This window comes from Macaca fascicularis, chromosome 7, assembly GCF_037993035.2.
Source record: "Macaca fascicularis isolate 582-1 chromosome 7, T2T-MFA8v1.1".
NCBI classification, from domain to species: domain Eukaryota; kingdom Metazoa; phylum Chordata; class Mammalia; order Primates; family Cercopithecidae; genus Macaca; species Macaca fascicularis.
Window position 1 is genome coordinate 145,042,924 of NC_088381.1, and position 20,144 is coordinate 145,063,067.

General features: G+C 43.3%; 1 protein-coding gene across 4 annotated transcripts; it reads left to right on the forward strand.

Moving 5' to 3' along the window:
* The first annotated feature begins 241 nt into the window (after nucleotides 1-241).
* On the forward strand, nucleotides 242-19,608 carry CIPC (CLOCK interacting pacemaker). Of its 4 annotated transcripts, none has more exons than XM_005561873.4 (4): nucleotides 242-356; nucleotides 7,960-8,147; nucleotides 12,106-12,275; nucleotides 15,709-19,608. In XM_005561873.4, the coding sequence occupies exons 2-4, from the start codon at nucleotides 8,012-8,014 to the stop codon at nucleotides 16,600-16,602; spliced, it is 1,200 nt and encodes a 399-aa protein (XP_005561930.1). In that variant the 5' UTR covers nucleotides 242-356; nucleotides 7,960-8,011; the 3' UTR covers nucleotides 16,603-19,608. The 4 variants fall into 4 exon arrangements, with proteins under 4 accessions (XP_005561930.1, XP_073854042.1, XP_015309518.1 ...); XM_073997941.1 differs by having other exon boundaries at nucleotides 15,714-19,608; XM_015454032.4 differs by lacking the exon at nucleotides 242-356 and adding an exon at nucleotides 1,110-1,199.
* The last annotated feature ends 536 nt before the right edge of the window (nucleotides 19,609-20,144 follow it).

Consider the following 20,144-nt stretch of genomic DNA (forward strand, 5'->3'; position numbering starts at 1 on the left):
ACCATAGAGACGCCCTCAGGCCGCGGAGAGAGCGTAGGCCTTTGAGCGTAGGCCTCTGAGCGCCGGCCCCGCCCCGAGTCGGCCTGCTCTTCCGGCGGGGGCGGGGAAAGGGCGCGTCTCCAAGGCCCCTTCTAGGAGAAGAGCGTGGGGTCTCCATGGTGCTGGGTCCTCCGAGCCGAGTCACGTGGCTGGCGAAAGACGTCGCGGAGGCGGTGGGGAGGAGAAATGGGCGGGAGGCTGTGGAGATAGCGAGACACCCGGCGACGACGAGGTTGTCATGGTGCCGCGGGGCCGTGCTCGCGCATGCGCCACCTGACCCACGGGGGCCGGTCGTGGAGCTGCGACCCCGGCCCTCGGTGAGAAAGGGAGGGCTGGGTCTGGGAGGAGGGGAGCAGGGTTGGCGACGGGAGAGGGATTGGGCGAGAAGCGTGGGGAGAGGAGGGGGAAGTAGGGGAGAGAGGAAGAGGAGCGAGTAGGCAAGAGGGACAAACTGGGACTTTCGGGGGACGGAGGGCCAAATGGTGGGAGTGAGGGTTGTTGGCTTTGCTGTGAGGGGCGTGGGAGAGGGAATCGCCGGTGAGGAGGGGGCTGCGTGTGGGGAGAGGGCTTGTGTGACGGGCAGGTGGGCCCTGGTCTAGCCCTAGGCGCAACCGCCAGCCGGCTGGGCGGGGAGAGAGCTTGGAGTCCAGCCCGGCTGGGAGCTGAGGGCTAGGCAGTGGGCAGGTGAGTGGGCGCCAGAACTGGTAACTGGGGGAAGGTCCTGGGCTTCCAGTTTGAGGTCGGGGGTGGTACCCTGTTCTGGCCCCAGGGCACAGGTGTGTGGCCCTTTCCAGAGACCTGCTGTCACCCACGTTGCTGGTTGTTTCCCTTGAGTGGCCAGCTTGCCAGGCTTGGTGCCGGGGGTAGTGTTTTGGGGGAGAAGGTGGGCAGTGCCAAGTAAGGAGTTAGTGGTTAGTGGGTGGCTTCGGGGGAGCTCTGATCCCGGCCCAGGTCACAGGCTGGAGCTAGGCTCGCTGTTATTGCTCAAGTCCTGGCAGTATGCATTGCCTGGGCGTTTGCCCTGGAAGGCTGGTGGTATGCCAGTCACAGCACAGTACTAGGGTCTGCCCAGTTCTGCCCTGCTGAGCTGGCAGGCTGGTGGATGCCTGGAGGGTGCACATGCTGCCTGGCACAGATGCAACGTGGGCTGGTGCGAATGGGTAGGTGGGCACTGTTACTGTGAACTAATTGCAGCAGGGGATCGGAGAAAGTTCTCTAAGCTCATCTCCCTTTGAAAGGTGAAAATAGAGCCAAACTGGTCTCAAACATGGGAAATTGTATGGAATTGGGGTTCAGGATCTTTAACACGAATTTTCAGCTACGTTGGAGAAATGGAATGAATGTGAAAGGGAAGATGAATATTAGACATTTAGGTAGACAGGGTTTTTCCACTGTTAAAATACACAGACCTCCTCCCAGAATGGTATCTCTGAATATGCAGGCCAAAAGAAAATGACTTTGGAGAACACCTAGTAATGTGCTTATAATTCGAACTGGGATTACTCGAGGTTTTCTTTCTGCGACCTTATCACTTTATTGTATTTAAGCCTGTGGTTGGGCTTTTACCTCACACTTCTGTCCAGGCACACATGTTATACACGTGACACATTTTAAAGGGAACTTGAGCTCCCAGGAATGTTGCCAAGTGTCTATAAAAGGAGAGATCTGAAAGCAGCATTTCAGATCCTTTTCTTGTAACCCTTGGATCTCCTTTTTAATCATAAGGACAAATCTTCACAAAGATTGTTTGTGGATTAGACCAAGCTTTAATTTGGATGGTGGATTTGTCCCTGAGGTTTCATCTTAGAATAAGGGGTAGATCAAATATCTGTTTCCTGCAGGGGACCAGACGTGGAGGTTAGATCTTAAGGTGACCATGGTGTTTGGAAATGCAGAATCTTGACCTTCAAGCTGTTCAGGTATTTCTGTGCTGCTAAGCTACTAGAGCTATCAGAGAGACTCAGCAGGTCTGAGATTTGTTGGAATTTTTTTTTTTTTTTTTTGAGAAGGAGTCTCGCTTTATCGCCCAGGCTGGAGTGCAGTGGCCAGATCTCAGCTCACTGCAAGCTCCGCCTCCCGGGTTTACGTACGCCATTCTACTGCCTCAGGCTCCCGAGTAGCTGGGACTACAGGCGCCTGCCACCTCGCCTGGCTAGTTTTTTGTATTTTTTAGTAGAGACGGGGTTTCACCGTGTTAGCCAGGATGGTCTCGATCTCCTGACCTCGTGATCCGCCCGTCTCGGCCTCCCAAAGTGCTGCGATTACAGGCTTGAGCCACCGCGCCCGGCCGATTTGTTGGAATTTATTACTCTATTGAGTGCCTCATGTTAATTGTTGGGGGCTGAGGTTGCAAAGATGAAAAAAACAACTCAAGGTTAAGGAGACAAATAATTAGACTAATGTCAGAAGTGCAAAAAGAGTAGTAAGAACTAAGTGCTTTGGAGCACTTGCTAGGATTTTGAATTTTGTCCCCTTATATAAACATATATTTATTGATTCACGTTCTTTCTCCAGGCTGGAGTGCAGAGGCACAATCTTGGCTTACTACAATCTCTGCCTCCCAGGTTCAAGCTATTCTCATGCCTCAGTCTCCTGAGTAGCTGGGATTACAGGCACACACCCCAAGCCCAGCTAATTTTTGTATTTTTAGTAGAGACAGCGTTTCACCGTATTGACCAGGCTGGTCTCGAACTCTTGACCTCAGGTGATCTACCTGCCTTGGCCTCTCAAGGTGCTGCTGGGATTACAGACGTGAGCCACCTTGCTTGGCTCTGATTCCGATTCCCCCTCTCCGTCCCTCCCTTCCTTCCTTCCTCCCTCCCCAGCCCCTCCCCCGCTTTTTTTTTTTTTTTTTTTGACGGAGTCTCTTTCTTCACCCAGGCTGGAATGCAGTGGCGACATCTCAGCTCACTGCAACTCCACCTCCCGCGTTCAAGGGATTCTCCTGCCTCACCCTCCCAAGTTGCTAGGATTACAGATGTGTGCCACCATGCTCGGCTAATTTTTATATTTTTAGTAGAGACAGGGTTTCACCATGTTGGCCAGGCTGGTCTCGAACTCCTGACCTCAGGTGATCCATCCGCCTCTGCCTCCCAAAGTGTTGGGATTACAGACGTGAGCCACCACGCCCAGCCTGATTCACTTTCCATTATGAGTTTTAGTGTGTACTATGCTTTCTGGGAAATTTTTGAACAATGTGTTACATATATATGCATAAGAGGCCCAATTAGGGTAAATTCTGACAGTTTTGGAGCTTAAATTAGCCCTTTTAATGCAGAGTAAGGTACATGCATTTGTAAAGCAGCGTGAGTGATTTCCAGTCTGTGCCAGGAAGCAGAAAGGACACAGTGGGTAAGAGCTTAGTAACCCATTTTCAACTCCTAGTCAATGTGTGAGCATCTAATTTTATTGTAAACTAATATCTAAGAGGAAAAAAAGCAACTTCTTGAGGTTTTCAGACTTTGCCTTGCAAATTTGGGGGTTGACAACACCAGTAGCAAATGCCATCACTCTCTGCTTCTCTCCTGTTGAGGGCTTTATGTGTGTGAGTGGGTCACTCAGCCACTCCCAGGAGGGCACTGCTGCTGCTCCTCCGAAAGAATAAAGTTTGGGAAGGGATGTAGCCCTTTGTTCCACATCCCATGTGAGCCTCCCTGGCTGCAATGCTAAGGCTTTCTGCTGCTTAAGAGAACTTTACTGAAGACAGAGGCTTTCATATTTTTAATCATTTTCATATCAAAAATAGTCAATTTTCCATCCTAAAGTCGATTTTGCATTCTTTATTTCCAACTGCCAGCAACTCCCCAGGATCTAAATTTAGCATCTGTTCTCTTTTTAACTTACCTCTGTGATACCTTTCCTCACCTACCATAAGGGTCTTAGTTGACCCTCCCATAACAAAAGAAAGGTTAACAAGAGAAAAACATAACAGTTTTATTTAATCAAAGTTTTGTTATGACACAGGAGTCTTCACAATTGAAGCCTCCCAAACTCAGGCAAAACTGTCTTATTTTTATGCTTAGGTTTGATGAAGAATGGACGGCCATGTAGAAATATGATTGGACAAAAAGGGTATGATCTGGCTAGGCATGGTGGCTCATGCCTGTAATCCCAGCACTTTGGAAGGCTGAGGTGGGAGGATTGCTTGAGCTCAGGAGGTCAAGACCAGCTCGGGCAACATATCAAGACCCAGTCTCTACAAAAAAATTTAAAAATTAGCTGGGTGTGGTGGTATGCACCTGGAGTCCCAGCTACTCAGGAGGCTAGGGCAGGAGGATCACTTTAGCCCAGGAGATTGAGTCTGCAGTTAGCCATGATCGTGCCACTGCACTCTAGCCTGAGCAACAGCATGTGATCCGTCTAGAAATAAAAAACAAAACAAAAGAAAAATCAAACAAAAGAGTATGATCTAATAGTAAAGGAGTGAGGTGGGAAACCCAGCAAGGTCTGTCTGTCTAGAATTATTCTTGACCTCTGTGTAGCATTCCTTCCTCTCTGTTATAGGGCAGGACCCATTCTGGAATGAATGAGGGTTTTATGATCTACTATCAGACAAGACAGGTCAGATAATTTCTTTATGGCCAGGAAGTCAAGGCTGCAGTGAGCCCGTGTTTGTGGCCTTGCACTCCAGCCTGGGTGACAGAGCAAGACACAGTCTCAGAAAAAACAAAAAGCAGCAACAAAGCACTCGTTATGCTAAAGTGCCATACTTTGGAGTATTGTTTTCTGAGCCTCAAAAACCGATTGTCACTGTTTCAGTATTTTGACTCCATGATCAATTATCTGTTATCCTACAAATTCTCAATAAGCCAGAATAAATTCCTGTGTATTTTCTGTGGCTCCATTGACTACACTTTAATAATAATAGCAAGACCTTTTTCATTGTTTTGCCACAAGGATTGTAGAGGACTAAATTGGGTTGCATTATCTAAAGTACCTGTAAAAGAATCCATGTTTAGTAAGATAATGTGAAACTTCAAGAACCTAAGTAAGATTCTTAATTAGTTGCAACTAACGTGAGCTACCCTCCTAATCTAAATCAACAGCCTGGTCCGACATGAATTAGTTTGAATGCCCATCCACAAGCCTCATCTACTTTTCATTTTGCAGAAGGCTTCTATTCACTTTTGGACAGTATTATTTTAGGAAAATTATACTGTGCACATTTGTTGAATTTCATACAAAAGGATCCTGATTTAATTAGAGATGTAGTTTTACACTTTAGTCTACTTTTTAAGCTGGGCCGTCCATGCTGTCAAATTTCATAGCTGTCAGATAGACCTTGCTTTTGCATAGTTCTCTGCAAGATGTGACAGTGCCATTGTTTATCTTTTATGCACATAGGATTAAACGTGTGACCTGTGGGAGTACTTGATTTGATGTCAGTTGAATGAGGAAGCCAGTCCCCTTAAATGAGTTAGATATGGGGCAGAATGATTTTTACTTGGAATCGTGTTTAAAATTCACTCTCATTCAGTCCAGTTTGTGTTCCCTTTAGTCTGCTCCTACAGTATGCAAAAGTATGAGCAAGAGGGTTGCTTATAAGCATCCTTGTCTTCTATTTAATTTTATTTTGAACTGTTTCTAGGGTAGTTAATGTTCTTCACTAGATCTTATATTAGCAGGAATGTCCAGACTTGGCACTCCAGGATATTCTAGATACAGTGCTATTTGGCAGGGGGCTTGTGTTTTTCTTCACTCAGAGGACAACAGGATAGAGTCAGGAGTGCATCGTGAATTAAAACATCACAAGACTTTGCTTGCATCTTCCTAGTTTCATTATTGTCATGTTCCCTGTTGGCCTATTCTCCTTATCCCCGCAGTATTCTTTGTGTTCTTATCATGTTGGCCTTACAGTTGCCATTCCTTGGTGACTAAATGGCCATGTTAAAATACCTGTAATGTTCTTATCCTCAGCCAGCAATTTGAAGGACTGATTGGTCTTATTCTTGGCACTGTTGGTCTAGGTCTGGGTCTGCTGTGGATGAGCTGCATATCACTGGAGTAAATATAGGCCTCTCTCCTGGGCTTCAATCTTATATGTGACTGCCTACCCAGGATCTCCACTTAGATGACCCACAGTAACTTCAGTCTCTACATGACCAAATCTACATGACCATGCCACCCTGCCCCACCCACCCAACTCCCTTCTGTGCACTTCTTGGGCTCCCTAGCTGTACCACCAGTACAATAACCAGGTCCCATCAGGTGGGCCTCCATGTTTTTCTTCTCCCCATCTCCACCACCTTAATTCACCTGGACTATCACGGTAGCAACTAAATGATCTCAATGCCACTCTTGCGTTTTTCCACTTTAGCCTCAGTTCAGCATCCAGAATGCTTTTAAAATGCAAAGCTGGTGCACACTTGTAATCCCAGCACTTTGGGATGCCAAGCCAAGGCACAGAGCCGAGCCCATGGTGGAAGGATTGTTTGAGGCCAGGAGTTCAAGACCAGCCCAAGCAACAAAGTGAGATCCTTTCTCTACAAAAAATAAAAAATTAGCCAGGTGTGGTGCTACGTGCCTGTAGTCCCAGCTACTCCATAGGCTGAGGTGGGAGGATCGCTTCCATCTGGGCAGTCTAGGCTGCAGCGAGCCATGATCATGCCACTGCACTGCAGCCTGGGTGACAAGAGTGAGACACTGTCTCAAAAAATAAGATAAATAAAATGCACATCTGATCATGTCATACTTCTGGTTAAAATTCTTCCATGACTTCCCATTGCTTTTAAGTTAATATCTAAAATCCTTCCCACATGGATTCCAAGGTGTTGCCTATCTGTTCCCTGACTACCAGTCTGTCATCAGTGCGTGGCATTATACCCTTCTACACTGTGCTCTAGCCTTTCAGTTATTTGCTTGTGCCAAGCCCCTTGCTCCCTTAGAGCCTTCACACTGCCTGGAATATGCCTTTCACTTAACTCCTACTAATTCCTGATCCTCCAGATCCCAGCTACAGAGCGCTTCCTGAGTCCCCCAGACTGTTAGACCCTCCCATTTATAGCTCTTATCAAAATGGTCGCTAGTTGAGTGATTACTTGATTAATGACTGTCTCTCTCTAGATCATAAGCTACAAGAAGGAAGTGACAGATGCCTATTCTGTTCTATTCTGTTCATTCTATAAACCCAGTCCTTGCACAATGCCTAATTTACAGTGGCAATATTTATCAATATTTTTAGATGATTGACTGTGACTTATCTGAGCCTCAGTTTCCTCCCCTGTAAAATGAGATAGCAACTGAAGATGACATTGTGAGACTCAAGTAAGATAACACTAATAGTAACACATATTATAAGCTTTTTATTATATATGATATTATTTGCCCATAAAAGTGTTTTTTAAGCCTAAAAGTAGCATTGGGTATAGGGAGTTGTTTTTGCTCTCTGTTCAGTACCTCAGCCAAAGGATTTAGAGGTTAATTTGAGAAACACTACACTGTGGGAGGTGGCAGTAGGTCATGAGCCTGCAAATGTACACGAGGAAAGCAAGCCTCGTGGTGTCTCTCTTCTCCTCTCCCCTTTCCCCTCTCCCCCTCCTTCTGCCCTCACTCTTCTCCCATCTTCTTTTTCCCTTGTCTTCACTCCCCTGTCCCCTTTCCCCTCTGGTGAGTTCATTTTGTTACCCATTGCAAAAAGCCTAATCAAATGTGCCTTTGTTAGCAGTTTACAAAGCTATGTTGAATGTGGTTTGTGTGCCTTGAATTTGTAATGGAATTAGAGGGCAGCCAGAGGACGGTGAATCTCCTTATGGGTGGAAACCTTCTGTTTAGTAAACTTGAAACTTTTGTCAGTTGAGACCTCTGAGGAAAATAAAGCTAAAGTGGGTGAGGCCAGTGTTCTTTGCCCATACTTTATTCACTATCTGGATCACCTGTTTCAGCTCTCCAGGCAGTGACTTCTTATATAATTGTTTTTCATAGGGCAGTCCAGATGAAAAGAGTACCAATGAATCTGCCTCCAGCTGAATAAACCATGGAGAGGAAAAACCCATCCAGAGAGAGCCCCAGAAGACTCTCCGCCAAAGTAGGCAAAGGCACAGAGATGAAGAAAGTGGCTCGTCAGCTCGGGATGGCTGCTGCTGAGTCAGACAAGGACTCTGGCTTTTCAGGTTAAAAATATCTTATCCTTCCGCTGTTTTGTGAGTGAATGCTTTGCCCAAAAAATTTCCTCCCCAAAACTCATTTATGTGATAAGGATGGGATGCTTTCATGCACAGGATAAATACTTACCTGATGCTTTAAAATGGTAATTCTGATGCCATATGTCAGGGTACCCATCAAAGTCACCGTAGGGTTAGTTCTGAAAGAATTATTTGACATCTTTTTTCAACTTAGACTCTGAATCTTACACTTCCAACTATTGCAACTGATCACTGGAAAAAAATACTCATAATTCTGTTGTTTTACTTCCTTTTTCACAGGAATTATTATATTGTAGAGGAAAAAATGCTACTGCATGTAGTTGCCATGTAACAAATTTGAAGACTGCCAGTTAAATAAAAGTAATATTGTATGTAATTTGTAAGGTACCTTTTTCATTGAGAAAGTAGTTTTGCTGTGTTTAGAAATGTACCCCTCCAACAACCCCTCCCCCCGAGTCTCGATGCATTTTGTATTTGGACTGTGAGCCTCCTGGCCTAGCTCTAAACTTGAGTATCTATTAGAGATAAGAAAATAGAACAGTTTTCCTTACAAGTTTTTCTTAAACCTTACCGAAAAGGGCTAGCTGAATATACATTGAATCTTTTAATTTTGTGCTGGGGCTCTTTTTTTAATTTCCCAGTCTGAGGGTAGTGGCTTGAATATGGTGCTAGTGTGATTTTTGGCACAGGGGATGCAGAGGGGGTGATGCTGAGGGATTCTAGCCAAGTCAACATCCTGAGAGTAGAACCCTCTCAAGGAGAAAATTTGTATTATCCAGACTCAGAAAGACAATCAATTTTGATTTATTAACTTATAGTGAGAAATGCAGCTGTTAGGAAAACTAGAACTCTCTTGTCTTTAGATTGGCATATTTTCTCCCTGTAGGCATGCTGCTTGAAAAGGCAAATTATAAATAGACTGTTGCTCAAAGAGGAACAGAGCGCCAACCAAGGGATTAGATTAAGAGGAATTAGTTGCCCTGCCCAGGGCCAGGACAGTCCAGGGAAGGGCGGGCCAACCTTCCCTTTGGATTTTTCTTCTCTCTCTCAGCATTGTTTCCCAAGCCTGCCTCCTCATAAAGCTCACCCGAGGCATTTGTTAAAAATATTGATCACCAGATCTCCCTCCTGGAGACTCTTTCAAGGGTCTGGACAGGGCCTGGAATGTGGGTTTTTTAAAAAACAAGTGTTTTTGTTGTATGGTCAGACAGGTTTGGGAAACATTGGAGGCCTAGTGTCTCTTTTTTTTTCTTTCAATATCATGTTTGCTTTTTGTCTGTTTTTCATTTCATGAATACATGCTCATTATAGAAGCTTGGCATGTAGGAAACCACGAAGAAGAAAATAAACATTATCAATAATCTTACCATCTATTATTTCCAGTACTGTTGACATTTTGACACTTCTAACAACTTCAACTTTGTCAGGCCAGTTGTTTTAAGAATATTGTACTACTCAGACATAAAGTGGTATTAAAATAATCAAACTCATTATGCCCCAGAAAGTAGCCCCAGTGAATGCCACTGGAATGCGTCTAGCCACTCTTGGGCCACGTGCCAGTGATTTCCTCACTACCTGAGTTATTCCAGTTACCTTGGAGTAGGATGAAATTTGTAAAATCAAGACAGTTTTTCCCATTTTAATTACTGCATTTGTATTTCAAAAAATTTCAAATCTATACAAAAGCAAATGTATACCCCATATATCTATCTTTTTGTCATATATGCTTTCTCTCTCTCTCTCCACACACACGCACACACACACACACACACACACACTGAATTATTTGAAAGTAAATTGCAAACACTTGACATTTTACCCCTATATAGCTTCAGTACAAATTTCTTAAAAACAAGGACATTCTTCTATATAGTTATAATATCATTATCATACCTAAGAAATTTAACACTGATACTTATCATTAGCTACACTGCATATTCAGATTTTTCCCCATTGTCCCAATAATTTTCTTTACAGCTGTTTATCTTTTTGTCTATTTTGGATCCAGAATCCAACTGAAGATTGAGCATTGGATTTAGTTGTCCTGTCCTTTAGTCTGGTTTAGTCTATAACCACCCCCATATCTTATCTTTGCTTTTTATTCTTTCTTTTATGACATTGACATCTTTGAATGAGTCAGGCCTGTTGCTTTGTAGAATGTCTCACACCCTGGATTTTCTGGTAGTGTCCCCATTATTAGGGTCAGGATTAGCATCTTGACCAGAATATTATGTTGTTGATGTTGTATCCTTCCCATTGCAACACATGTGGAGACTCGTAAGTTAGTCTTACTCTTGGTGATGCTCTGGTTGGTTGATCACTTGGCTAAGATAGTGTGTACCAGATTTCTTTATTGTTAAAGTACCCTTTTCTCTTTGTAATTAATAAGTAATTTATTTTTTATAAGATCATACAATACTTCATAATTGTGTGACTATCCTATTCCCCAACAAACTCTTTACCAGAGTTAGCATCCATTGATGATCTTTGCCTGAATCAGTACATTGGTGGTTTAAAAGTGGTGATTTTGGCCGGACGTGATGCCTCACACCTGTAATCTCAGCACTTTGGGAGGCTGTGGCAGGCGGATTACCTGAAGTCAGGAGTTCGAGACCAGCCTGACCAACATAGAGAAACCCTGTCTCTACTAAAAATACAAAATTAGCCGGGTGTGGTGGCACATGCCTGTAATCCCAGCTACTCGGGCGGCTGAGGCAGGAGAATCGCTTGAACCTGGGAGGCGGAGGTTGTGGTAAGCTGAGATCGTGCCATTGCACTCCAGCCTGGGCAACAAGAGCGAAACTCTGTCTCAAAGAAAAAAGTGGTGATCTTCTAATTTTACCATTCTTCGTACATTAAGACATTCTTCTGTAAAAAGTGCTTTCCCTCCTCCCTCGTCTTTGAGTATCACTAATGTAGTCATGGAATTCTTTTGTAATTCAGTTTGTCAATCCGTTAAAATCATGATTTCTGATACTCAAATTGTCTCAAATTTGACCAGCGGGAGTCCCTTCAAGATAGCTCTTGTGTCTCTTTGACATGTCTCTGTTAGTGTTTGAGCACTTCTTTGCTTTCTGGGACAACAAGCTGTCCAGGCTTATCTCGTATCTTCCCTGTCAAAGTCTTGGAATCAGCTGTTTCTCCAAGGAGCCCTCATTTCCTTTATGTGCAGAATGGCATTTAGAAACCAAGATCTGGGCACTCAATATGTACATTGCTTCTGGGCTCATTCGTTTTCGGTCTAATGGTTCTTAACTAGAGGTGTACATTTGGATTACTTGTGTTTTGTGAAAATACGCTACTATGGAACCAGGTAAATCACTTCAGTAGATCAAGGGAAGGATCCCAACATTTATAATTTTTTTAAAAGGGTCACTGGAGATTCTAAATAATATTTCCATTGATGCATATCCTTCTAGTCATACAGTCTTCCTTAAACTGGATAAAATGCAGTTGTTTTGAGGTTTACAGATTGGTTTTGTTTTTTTAAATGTAATTACCTCTTGGGTTACCCAGAGCCTCTGAAGGTCTTAATCCTACCTTGGGCCATACCCATCTCCTTTCTCAACAACAGATTCTCAAAAGTAATAAACTAACGTTGAAGCCTCGAACTCATTTATCCTGTAGACTGGTGATGATTACTTTCATGTGAGCCCTAATTGAGGCAGGTTTTTGTCTGTAAGAGAGTTAGAAAGGAAATCAAAATTGTCCTAGGGCAATAATTCTTAATCTTTGGTGGAGGAGGGATTAATTATGGATCCCGTTGAAAAGCCAATGAAAGCTAAAAGCCTCCTTCTTAATAAAATTCACAAAAACACATCACAAGTGTTGCTTTCAATTTCAAGAGGTCCATAGCTCCTTAGGAGCCTGGTTAAGAACCTCTAGTCTAGAGCCTAAGTGAATTGACCATTCTTCTGCCCACCAGATGGGAGCTCAGAATGTCTGAGCTCCGCAGAGCAGATGGAGTCCGAGGACATGCTGAGCGCCTTAGGCTGGAGCAGAGAAGACAGGCCGAGGCAGAACTCCAAAACTGCAAAGAATGCCTTCCCTACCCTGTCTCCCATGGTCGTCATGAAGAATGTGCTGGTCAAACAGGTGAGGAGGACTAATATCACCTAAAGGCTTTGCAAATAAAAATTTCTGAGCTTCCTGTGTATAAAGGAAGAGATTTATATTCTCTGCCAAGGAGAGAGTTTAGAAACAGACCACTAGAACCACACCAATGTGTACTTTCTCTCCTGGGGAGCAGATGTTATCTTTCAAGTGTGACACTGTTTTAAAAAGGAATACGAGAATCATGATGTGTGTTCTCATTTTTGAGACAGCTAGGTTGTTTTATTTCTGTATTCATAGTTTGTCCAAAGGGACCCTGAAATGTATATAGAGGAACCAAGCAGAAATGGCATAACTTCAGTGGTGCATTCTAACATGTGGCAGAGTTTAGGGTAGAAACAAAAGAAGCTCTTTTTAATATGAATTGCCCTGGGAATTTAAGAATGTAGAATGCATTTATCTCAGAAGTAGAGGCAATTTCCCTGTTTCTTATGTCATACACTGAGCATTTTCTTAGTAGTCAGCCAGAGCCCATCATTAGTGACGAAGCTGCTCCTGGTTCAAGTATGGGAATACCAGCAGAATCCACACAGCATTGTTGTGGAGTGGAAACACATCCTGTTTGGGGCTTCATTACATAACTGTGTATATTATATGATTATTGTTTAGATATGAAAGAAAAGATTTAGATGAAAATCTAAGTTAAGCTCTAGTGTTCGAAACTGAGAATTTGATCATATAAACTTGGTTAAGTTAGAATAGAGAAGTTTGAGAATAGAAAAGATTGATTTCAGCCAAAGAAATTTAGTCTTACCGTACTTTCCTCTGAAAATATATCAGTTCTGATATGGGTTCATTGATGAGGCTACTTGAAGATAGTGAAATTTGAAATCTGGCTTGAGTAGTTGACTTTTCCCTCCTTAGGGTAAAAGGTTAGAACATGGCTTTAACCCGACAGGAAATCTTAATGTCTTAGCTATTACCTAGTTATGTATGAGGAACACAAACTGATTTTCAACAAGGCAGCCTGGTGAGTTCTGAAAAGGAATTTGAAGATTTTTGCTTGGTAAATCATATCTCAGCTGGAAGCATGGCTCTCCTTATTGAAAGGAAAAGAAATAATAGAGACAGGAAATGAAGCCCACGTGAGATTGCCCTGGCCCCACCAGTGCTGTCAGTGCTTCTCCTGGGCTTCCTTTCTCCCAATTCTTTTTCTCCCTGCCTTCCTCTCTGGCTTCCTTGTCCTTTTCTTGTGTGTCTGTGTTTATATCCCTTCTTTGTTGTAGGCTAGGCTGGCAGCTCCAGAAGGCTGAGAACAGCCCACACACACAGTTACGGAGTGAGTAGGCTTTTCCAGCAGAGCCACATTCTTCAGGACAAAGACCCGCCAGAAAGGCTCCTGGGTCTGATCAGGAGCTAAGAGGCTGACCTAAGGGAGTAGTCTAGTTTTGTTTCGTTTTTAAAAAACATACTAGAATCCAGCATATTCTAAAATTAAAATAATGTTACATATTTAAAACCCTCTGCATATTATGTAATGTCTTGATTATGGCTGCTTGGTTTTAGATATTTTTCTTTTGAGAGTCTGATTCCATCTCTGTCACTAGACAGTGTGATCTTGTACATAATTAACCATGATGGATATCAGTTTCTTCATCTTTAATATGAAGGGTTTATGTGAAATGATTCTGAGATCCTGTCCAAGTCTAAAATTTTGTTCCGTATTCCCTCAGGTGATTTCAACATGAATAATACAATTTGTAAAATCTAATAATTAGAACAAGTCAGCTAAGTATCTGTTAGGACAGTGGGCATAACAGTAGCATTAGGAAGTACAGTCCAGTAAAAGCATGGGAAAGCAATGCATTAGATATTTTCCAGATCCATTTGCCTAGTAGGTCATCCCTAGAGAGGGCATGAAGTTTTGCTTCTGACTGAGCTGGAACGGGCTGATCTCTACTTCAAAAGACCTCTTGATTTTGGATCTCCTATGACAAGGAAATGTGGTTTCTGGCCCTAGCATTGCTTGCCTTAGTATATCCTGGAGTATATTTGAACATCAAGAGGACTCCAGATCGTTCCAGCCTTCGCATGGGAAATGAATTATAGTTGGCCTAAAGTTCCTAACCTTGCATCCAAGAAACTGAAATGTGCAAAATGGTCTGCGCATGTACATGTATGGGAAGATAGTTCTTAATGTTCTTCAGATAAATCAGATGACTCCACCTGACCCCACTGAGGATGTGAACCTCTTGTCAGACTTGCCCTTTGCCTGGCTTTATCTACACTCAGATTTTTGGGACCAGGTTGGAACTGGATTGGCTTTCAAACATTGGAGACAAGTAGCCATGTCCTTCTTTATTAGATTTCATCTGAATCAATACTTCAATTAAAAAGTAATGCATAATTGAGGAGTAATAAAACAAAGGCAGTATAGCAGAATGGCTCAGATGGGTTTTAGAGTCAGACAGAGGATGGAATCCTAACGGCATCACTTAGTAACTTGGTGACTTAAAACAAGTTATTTCAACTTTCTAAGCCTCAGTTTCCTGTTTATGAAGGGAAATGGTAACTACCTCATGAGGTTGTTATATAGATTAAGTAACTCATGTAAAACATTATACACAGTGGTAGCCTATAGTCAGCACCAATACATGGTAGCTGTTATTATTTTGAATGGTTTTATGATTGTTGGATGTCACTGCCTTAAAAACAGGGACCCATAGACTCCTGACAATATGGGTTGTTTTTTCTTTTTTTCTGTTATTGTTGTTGTTTTTGAAACCAAGTCTTGCTCTGTCGCCCAGGCTGGAGTGCAGTGGCACAATCTCGGCTCACTGCGATCTTCACCTCCCGGGTTCAAGCGATTCTGCTGCCTCAGCCTCCCAAGTAGCTGGGGCTACAGGCATGCACCACCACGCCCAGCTAATTTTTTGTATTTTTAGTAGAGATGGGGCTTCACACGTTGGCCAGGCTGGTCTCGAACTCCTGACCTTAGGTGATCCACCTCCCTCAGCCTCCCAAAATACTGGGATTACAGGCATGAGCCACCACACCCGGCCCAATATGTTACTTTTTAATCAAAAGTTATTTTCAGGTAAAAGAGGTCCCAGATGTAATTAAATGAAGATATACTTTGGTGTAAAGTCATATTTTAACTTACACCAGGAAATTCATATTTTTATTGTTTCAGTTATGACCTTAGCTATGTCATTGCTTTACCTACCCATTTATTTTTCTGAGTGATAGCACTTGAATAAAAATAGGTGTTTCCTCCAATTTTCCCTTAGAAAAAGTTAAGAAAGTATTTGTGATATCAGACACAAATAGATGTTCAAACCACTATGTGAGGGAAGTGCTGTCCTTGAAATTGTTCTAAACATTTGAGCATCCGCTTGCCCCTTTGACAGAAGCTTCACTCCTCTATCGTTTCGGCAGTAATGAGTAGTGTGCTGCTCTCCTCCTTTGTCTTCAGGGCAGCAGCTCATCCCAGCTCCAGTCATGGACTGTCCAGCCCTCCTTTGAAGTGATCTCAGCACAGCCACAGCTCTTATTCCTTCATCCACCTGTACCATCTCCTGTCAGTCCATGCCACACTGGTGAGAAAAAGTCCGACTCCAGGAACTACTTGCCCATTCTGAATTCTTACACCAAAATAGCCCCACATCCAGGCAAAAGGGGCCTTTCCCTTGGCCCAGAAGAAAAAGGAGCAAGTGGAGTGCAGAAGAAAATCTGTACTGAGAGACTTGGGCCTAGCTTGTCTTCCAGTGAGCCAACCAAGGTTGGTGCTATTCCGTCCAGTCCCTCGACGCCAGCACCACCCAGCGCCAAACTTGCCGAGGACTCAGCTCTGCAGGGTGTGCCCTCTCTGGTGGCAGGTGGAAGTCCACAGACTCTTCAGCCAGTATCCAGCAGTCACGTGGCTAAAGCTCCCAGTCTGACCTTCGCTTCCCCCGCCAGTCCTGTCTGCGCATCAGACAGCACTCTCCATGGGTTAGAGAGCAACTCTCCCCTTTCACCACTGTCCGCTAATTATAGCTCACCTTTATGGGCTGCAGAGCACCTCTGCCGCAGCCCAGATATCTTTTCAGAGCAGCGGCAGAGCAAACATAGGCGCTTTCAGAATACCCTAGTAGTCCTACACAAATCTGGTTTGCTAGAGATCACTTTGAAAACCAAGGAGTTGATTCGTCAGAACCAGGCAACTCAGGTAGAACTAGACCAGCTAAAGGAGCAAACCCAGCTGTTTATAGAAGCCACCAAGAGCAGGGCCCCCCAGGCTTGGGCCAAGCTGCAGGCATCTTTAACACCTGGGTCCAGTAATACAGGCAGTGACCTAGAAGCATTCTCTGATCACCCAGACATATAGTACAGAGGCATATTTTCCTGTTACTTGAGTGGTTCTTTTCGCTCATTTACTGTTACCTACTCCTGTTTCCCAAAGCTTATGTAAGAGCTTTTCCTTCTAAACTTAAACTGTGTCGTGGTTCACTTAGGAAGCCACGTGCCAATACCTGGCTGCTGTCTTAACTTGTGGTCTGGGCACAGTATACATATGTCCCTGTTCCACTGAGGACCTCAGTTTGGGAGTGCCCTTGAGCCCCTTTTCCTTAGCCTGCAGGTGCTTCAGTGGATCACGGGGCAAAGCAGGAGATGACTGTGTGGGGCTCTTCCTGCTGTCACCTCCCATCATCCCACCCTCTCACCAGGATCAAGGGTGCAGTAACACGAATGAGCATACAGAGCAACGCCTGTTGAGCCAGGGAGTAGGTGACACAAGGAAACCTTCATGGATCTTCCCTTGCCTGTCTTAGTCACAGAGAGAAATAAGAGGAGGTTGCTTGCATTCCACAAGGCATCGTGCTAGTTGGGCAAGACCTAAAATGCCCTCAGCACAGGTTGCACCTGGGTGCTAGCACTTAATCACTCAACGCTTTGTTTTCTTAAACTTGAAAGTCAAGGGAAAGGGTAGTACCATCTGACTCCTAGACTTTCATTACAAGTCAGATTTTTCTTAAACTAGCAGGCAAAAAAAATACTTCCAAATTTTAAGGTGTGGAATGGATGCAGTACCATCTGGAATTATAGTCGATGAATTGCTTTATTGACTTAGAAGCTAAAGAAAATAGACATGGCTGGCATATCTCATGGTCAGGAGCTGGACGATTCTGGTAACTTAGGCTTTTTTTCTCTCTTCTTTTGAAACAGTATATCCTGTTTTATATCTAAAAATCTTAAGGATCGTTTCAGTGGTTCCTGGGGATGTAGTATAAGTTAACTCTGTTGCCATGTTGTTTTTTTTTCTTTTTCTTTTATTTTGATAAAAGAAGTGATTATTATGCTTGATAAACTTTGAATTAAATACAGTTGTCTCGAAGGTATGGTAAGTCTACAAAAAATTGGAAAGCATCTTACCCATTTTCTTTTCACATCCCAAATTTTCATTTGTTCCATGTCATAGTGATGGGAAGCAGTTATAGAGCATTGTCTTCTGTGTTTCCTTCATGTGTTAGATATTGGCAACAAAGCCAAAGGTGTAATGTTGGTTATATGAAGTTTATCTTGAAATGGAGACCATGACCAGAGTTTCCAGATGATACATGTTTTTTTCAGCTTCATTAAATAGGCAACTATGTTTCTAAGTAGTAAAGTTTCAAAATATTCTCTTATTTTAAAATTTCATCCTCTTGAAAATCTTTGTTCTTTACAAAATTATCTTAATAAGTTCTATATGATCAGCTTCATCTTTCTTTTTTTTTTTTTTTTCTTTTGAGATGGAGTTTCACTCTTGTTGCCCAGTCTGGAGTACAATGGTAGGATCTCAGCTCACTGCAACGTCCGCCTCCCAGGTTCAAGTGATTGTCCTGCCACAGCCTCCCAAGTAGCTGGGATTACAGGTGCCTGCCACCACGCCCAGCTAATTTTTGTATTTTTAGTAGAAACAGGGTTTCACAATGTTGGCCAGGCTGGTCTCGAACTCCTGATTTCAGTTGATCTGCCTGCCTCGGCCACCCAATGTGCTGGGGTTACAGGCCTGAGCCACCACGCCCAGCCCAGCTTCACCCTTTCTGCAAAGAAAAGTTTTACCAAGACCAGAAGTTAAAGATGACATTTCGTAGGTAGTTGTAACTCTAACATAGTTTAAAAAGTATGTGGCTTCAGATTGCCTATACTTTGTTCACAAGCGTGTGATTTAGATATGACTGATTTAGAAGTGAACAACTTGGTAACATCCCTAGACTCCCCTCATCAACGCAGAATTATTACCTGCTCTTTACTCTCTGAAAGAATTTCAGAAATCAGAGCAAATGTGTCTTTAGGCAGATTCAGCTCCTTTTAATATTTTTTTCTTGGCCCACTCTCTTTTCCTGCCCTGAATCTGTGTGGTACTATAGCAGTTCTACTCTGTGCACCATGCTAGGAAGCTTCCTTTTTGGCAGAGTACGTTTGGCAGCAAAGCTATAGAGACAGGTGCATTCAGAACAGCCTGGGCACCAGTCATGAGTCTTACTGAGTGTCAAAAATCCGAAAACACTTGCTGAGAACCAAATTTATTCCATTGGAAAAACCCTCTGTGGAGCTATAAGCCTCTTGGACTCTTCTTCCTAGATTAAGGCTTGCATTTCCCTCCCTGTTTCAGTAAAAGATGATGAAAGCCGTTATCAATCCTCACTGCTGAGTGGCAGGGAGAAGCAGCACCACCCCCAGCTCTTCTCTAATCTTGTAACTTAGTGCTAGAAGTCTCTCCAGGCTATTACCATGGGTGTTTGTTCCCTATTGGAGCTGTAAGCAGATGAACCCAAGTAGAGAAGATAGATCTTGGAAGGAGAGATCCACTGAGGCCAGCAGACAGTTGGGGCCAGAAGCCAGACCAGCAAATGGAGGAACCTTGGAGGTGACCAGAAAGATCTCCATCGGTTGCCCAAGGCTGTAAGTAGTGATGGTTTTAGCGATGCATAACATAATTGGCTATGAAGTACTGTGGCAGAGCTGCTGTTTTCTGTAGGTGAGAAGCCATTTTTAGCTCAGAGCAACCCTTAAGAGAACTTTTGGCAGATTTTGTTGGCATTATTGAAATATATCTAGAAAAGTTGCTGATTGCAATGGTTATGGGAATGGGATTTAATGACATTTGTAATTTATTACACTTACTGGTTTTTATTGATTATAGTATTGTCTGACTTTTTATTTTCTACTATGGTTCCTTTAGCAGAAAAGTAATTTTTGTGCATACATTGAAGTGGTTTTCTAGCTATGAATTCTTTAGGGTAGAAGTTTATTTAGCAAATGTGAATTCTTTTGAGAAAGTATGAAGTTTTGCAGAAATTGACTGTGAAATGTCAGAGAAAAATAAAAGTCACTTACTTGAAACCTATTTGGCCTTTTTGCTTTATAACTGCTTTAAAATACTGAATGAAACCTGGAGTAAATATTTGAACTGATTTAAATGTTAAACATAGGTACTCATTTATTTGGGAATATTGGGATTAGACACTGAACATGTGGAAATTCATTGCTCAGATTTTCACTGGTGTGAACTTGAAATATGAGCAGGCTTATGGCAAATGAGTACTCCTCCGTTTTCTGGAGCCTTGGAGGTTTTTGCTGGGCAGGTTGGGAGGAGTGAGAGGTGAAGACAGTCCAGTGATTTCTTCCATCTGATCGACACTTTCACAAATAGAACTTTTAAGTGACAAAGCTACTACAATTGTATACCGGGATAAACTAAAGCCACAGTAAGTGAAGTTCTTTCTACAGCACAGTGGTCCTTAGCAAGCACACCTCCATGCCTTCCGCCGTGCCGCCTCAAGCCTTGCTCCTTGTCAGGGTTCACCTAGAGGATCTCAACAGGGAGACATGTGGAGTCCTCCCTGTTTCTGAGGCCAGTCGGGAGCCCCTTCCTTCGATCTT

Excerpts from the sequence above, each read along its gene's own strand:
- CIPC (XM_005561873.4), top strand. The coding sequence starts at position 8,012 with ATGGAGAGGAAAAACCCATCCAGAGAGAGCCCCAGAAGACTCTCCGCC. Across the intron at positions 8,148-12,105 it reads CAAGGACTCTGGCTTTTCAG|ATGGGAGCTCAGAATGTCTG; the intron begins GTTAAAAATATC and ends TCTGCCCACCAG. Across the intron at positions 12,276-15,708 it reads AGAATGTGCTGGTCAAACAG|GGCAGCAGCTCATCCCAGCT; the intron begins GTGAGGAGGACT and ends CTTTGTCTTCAG.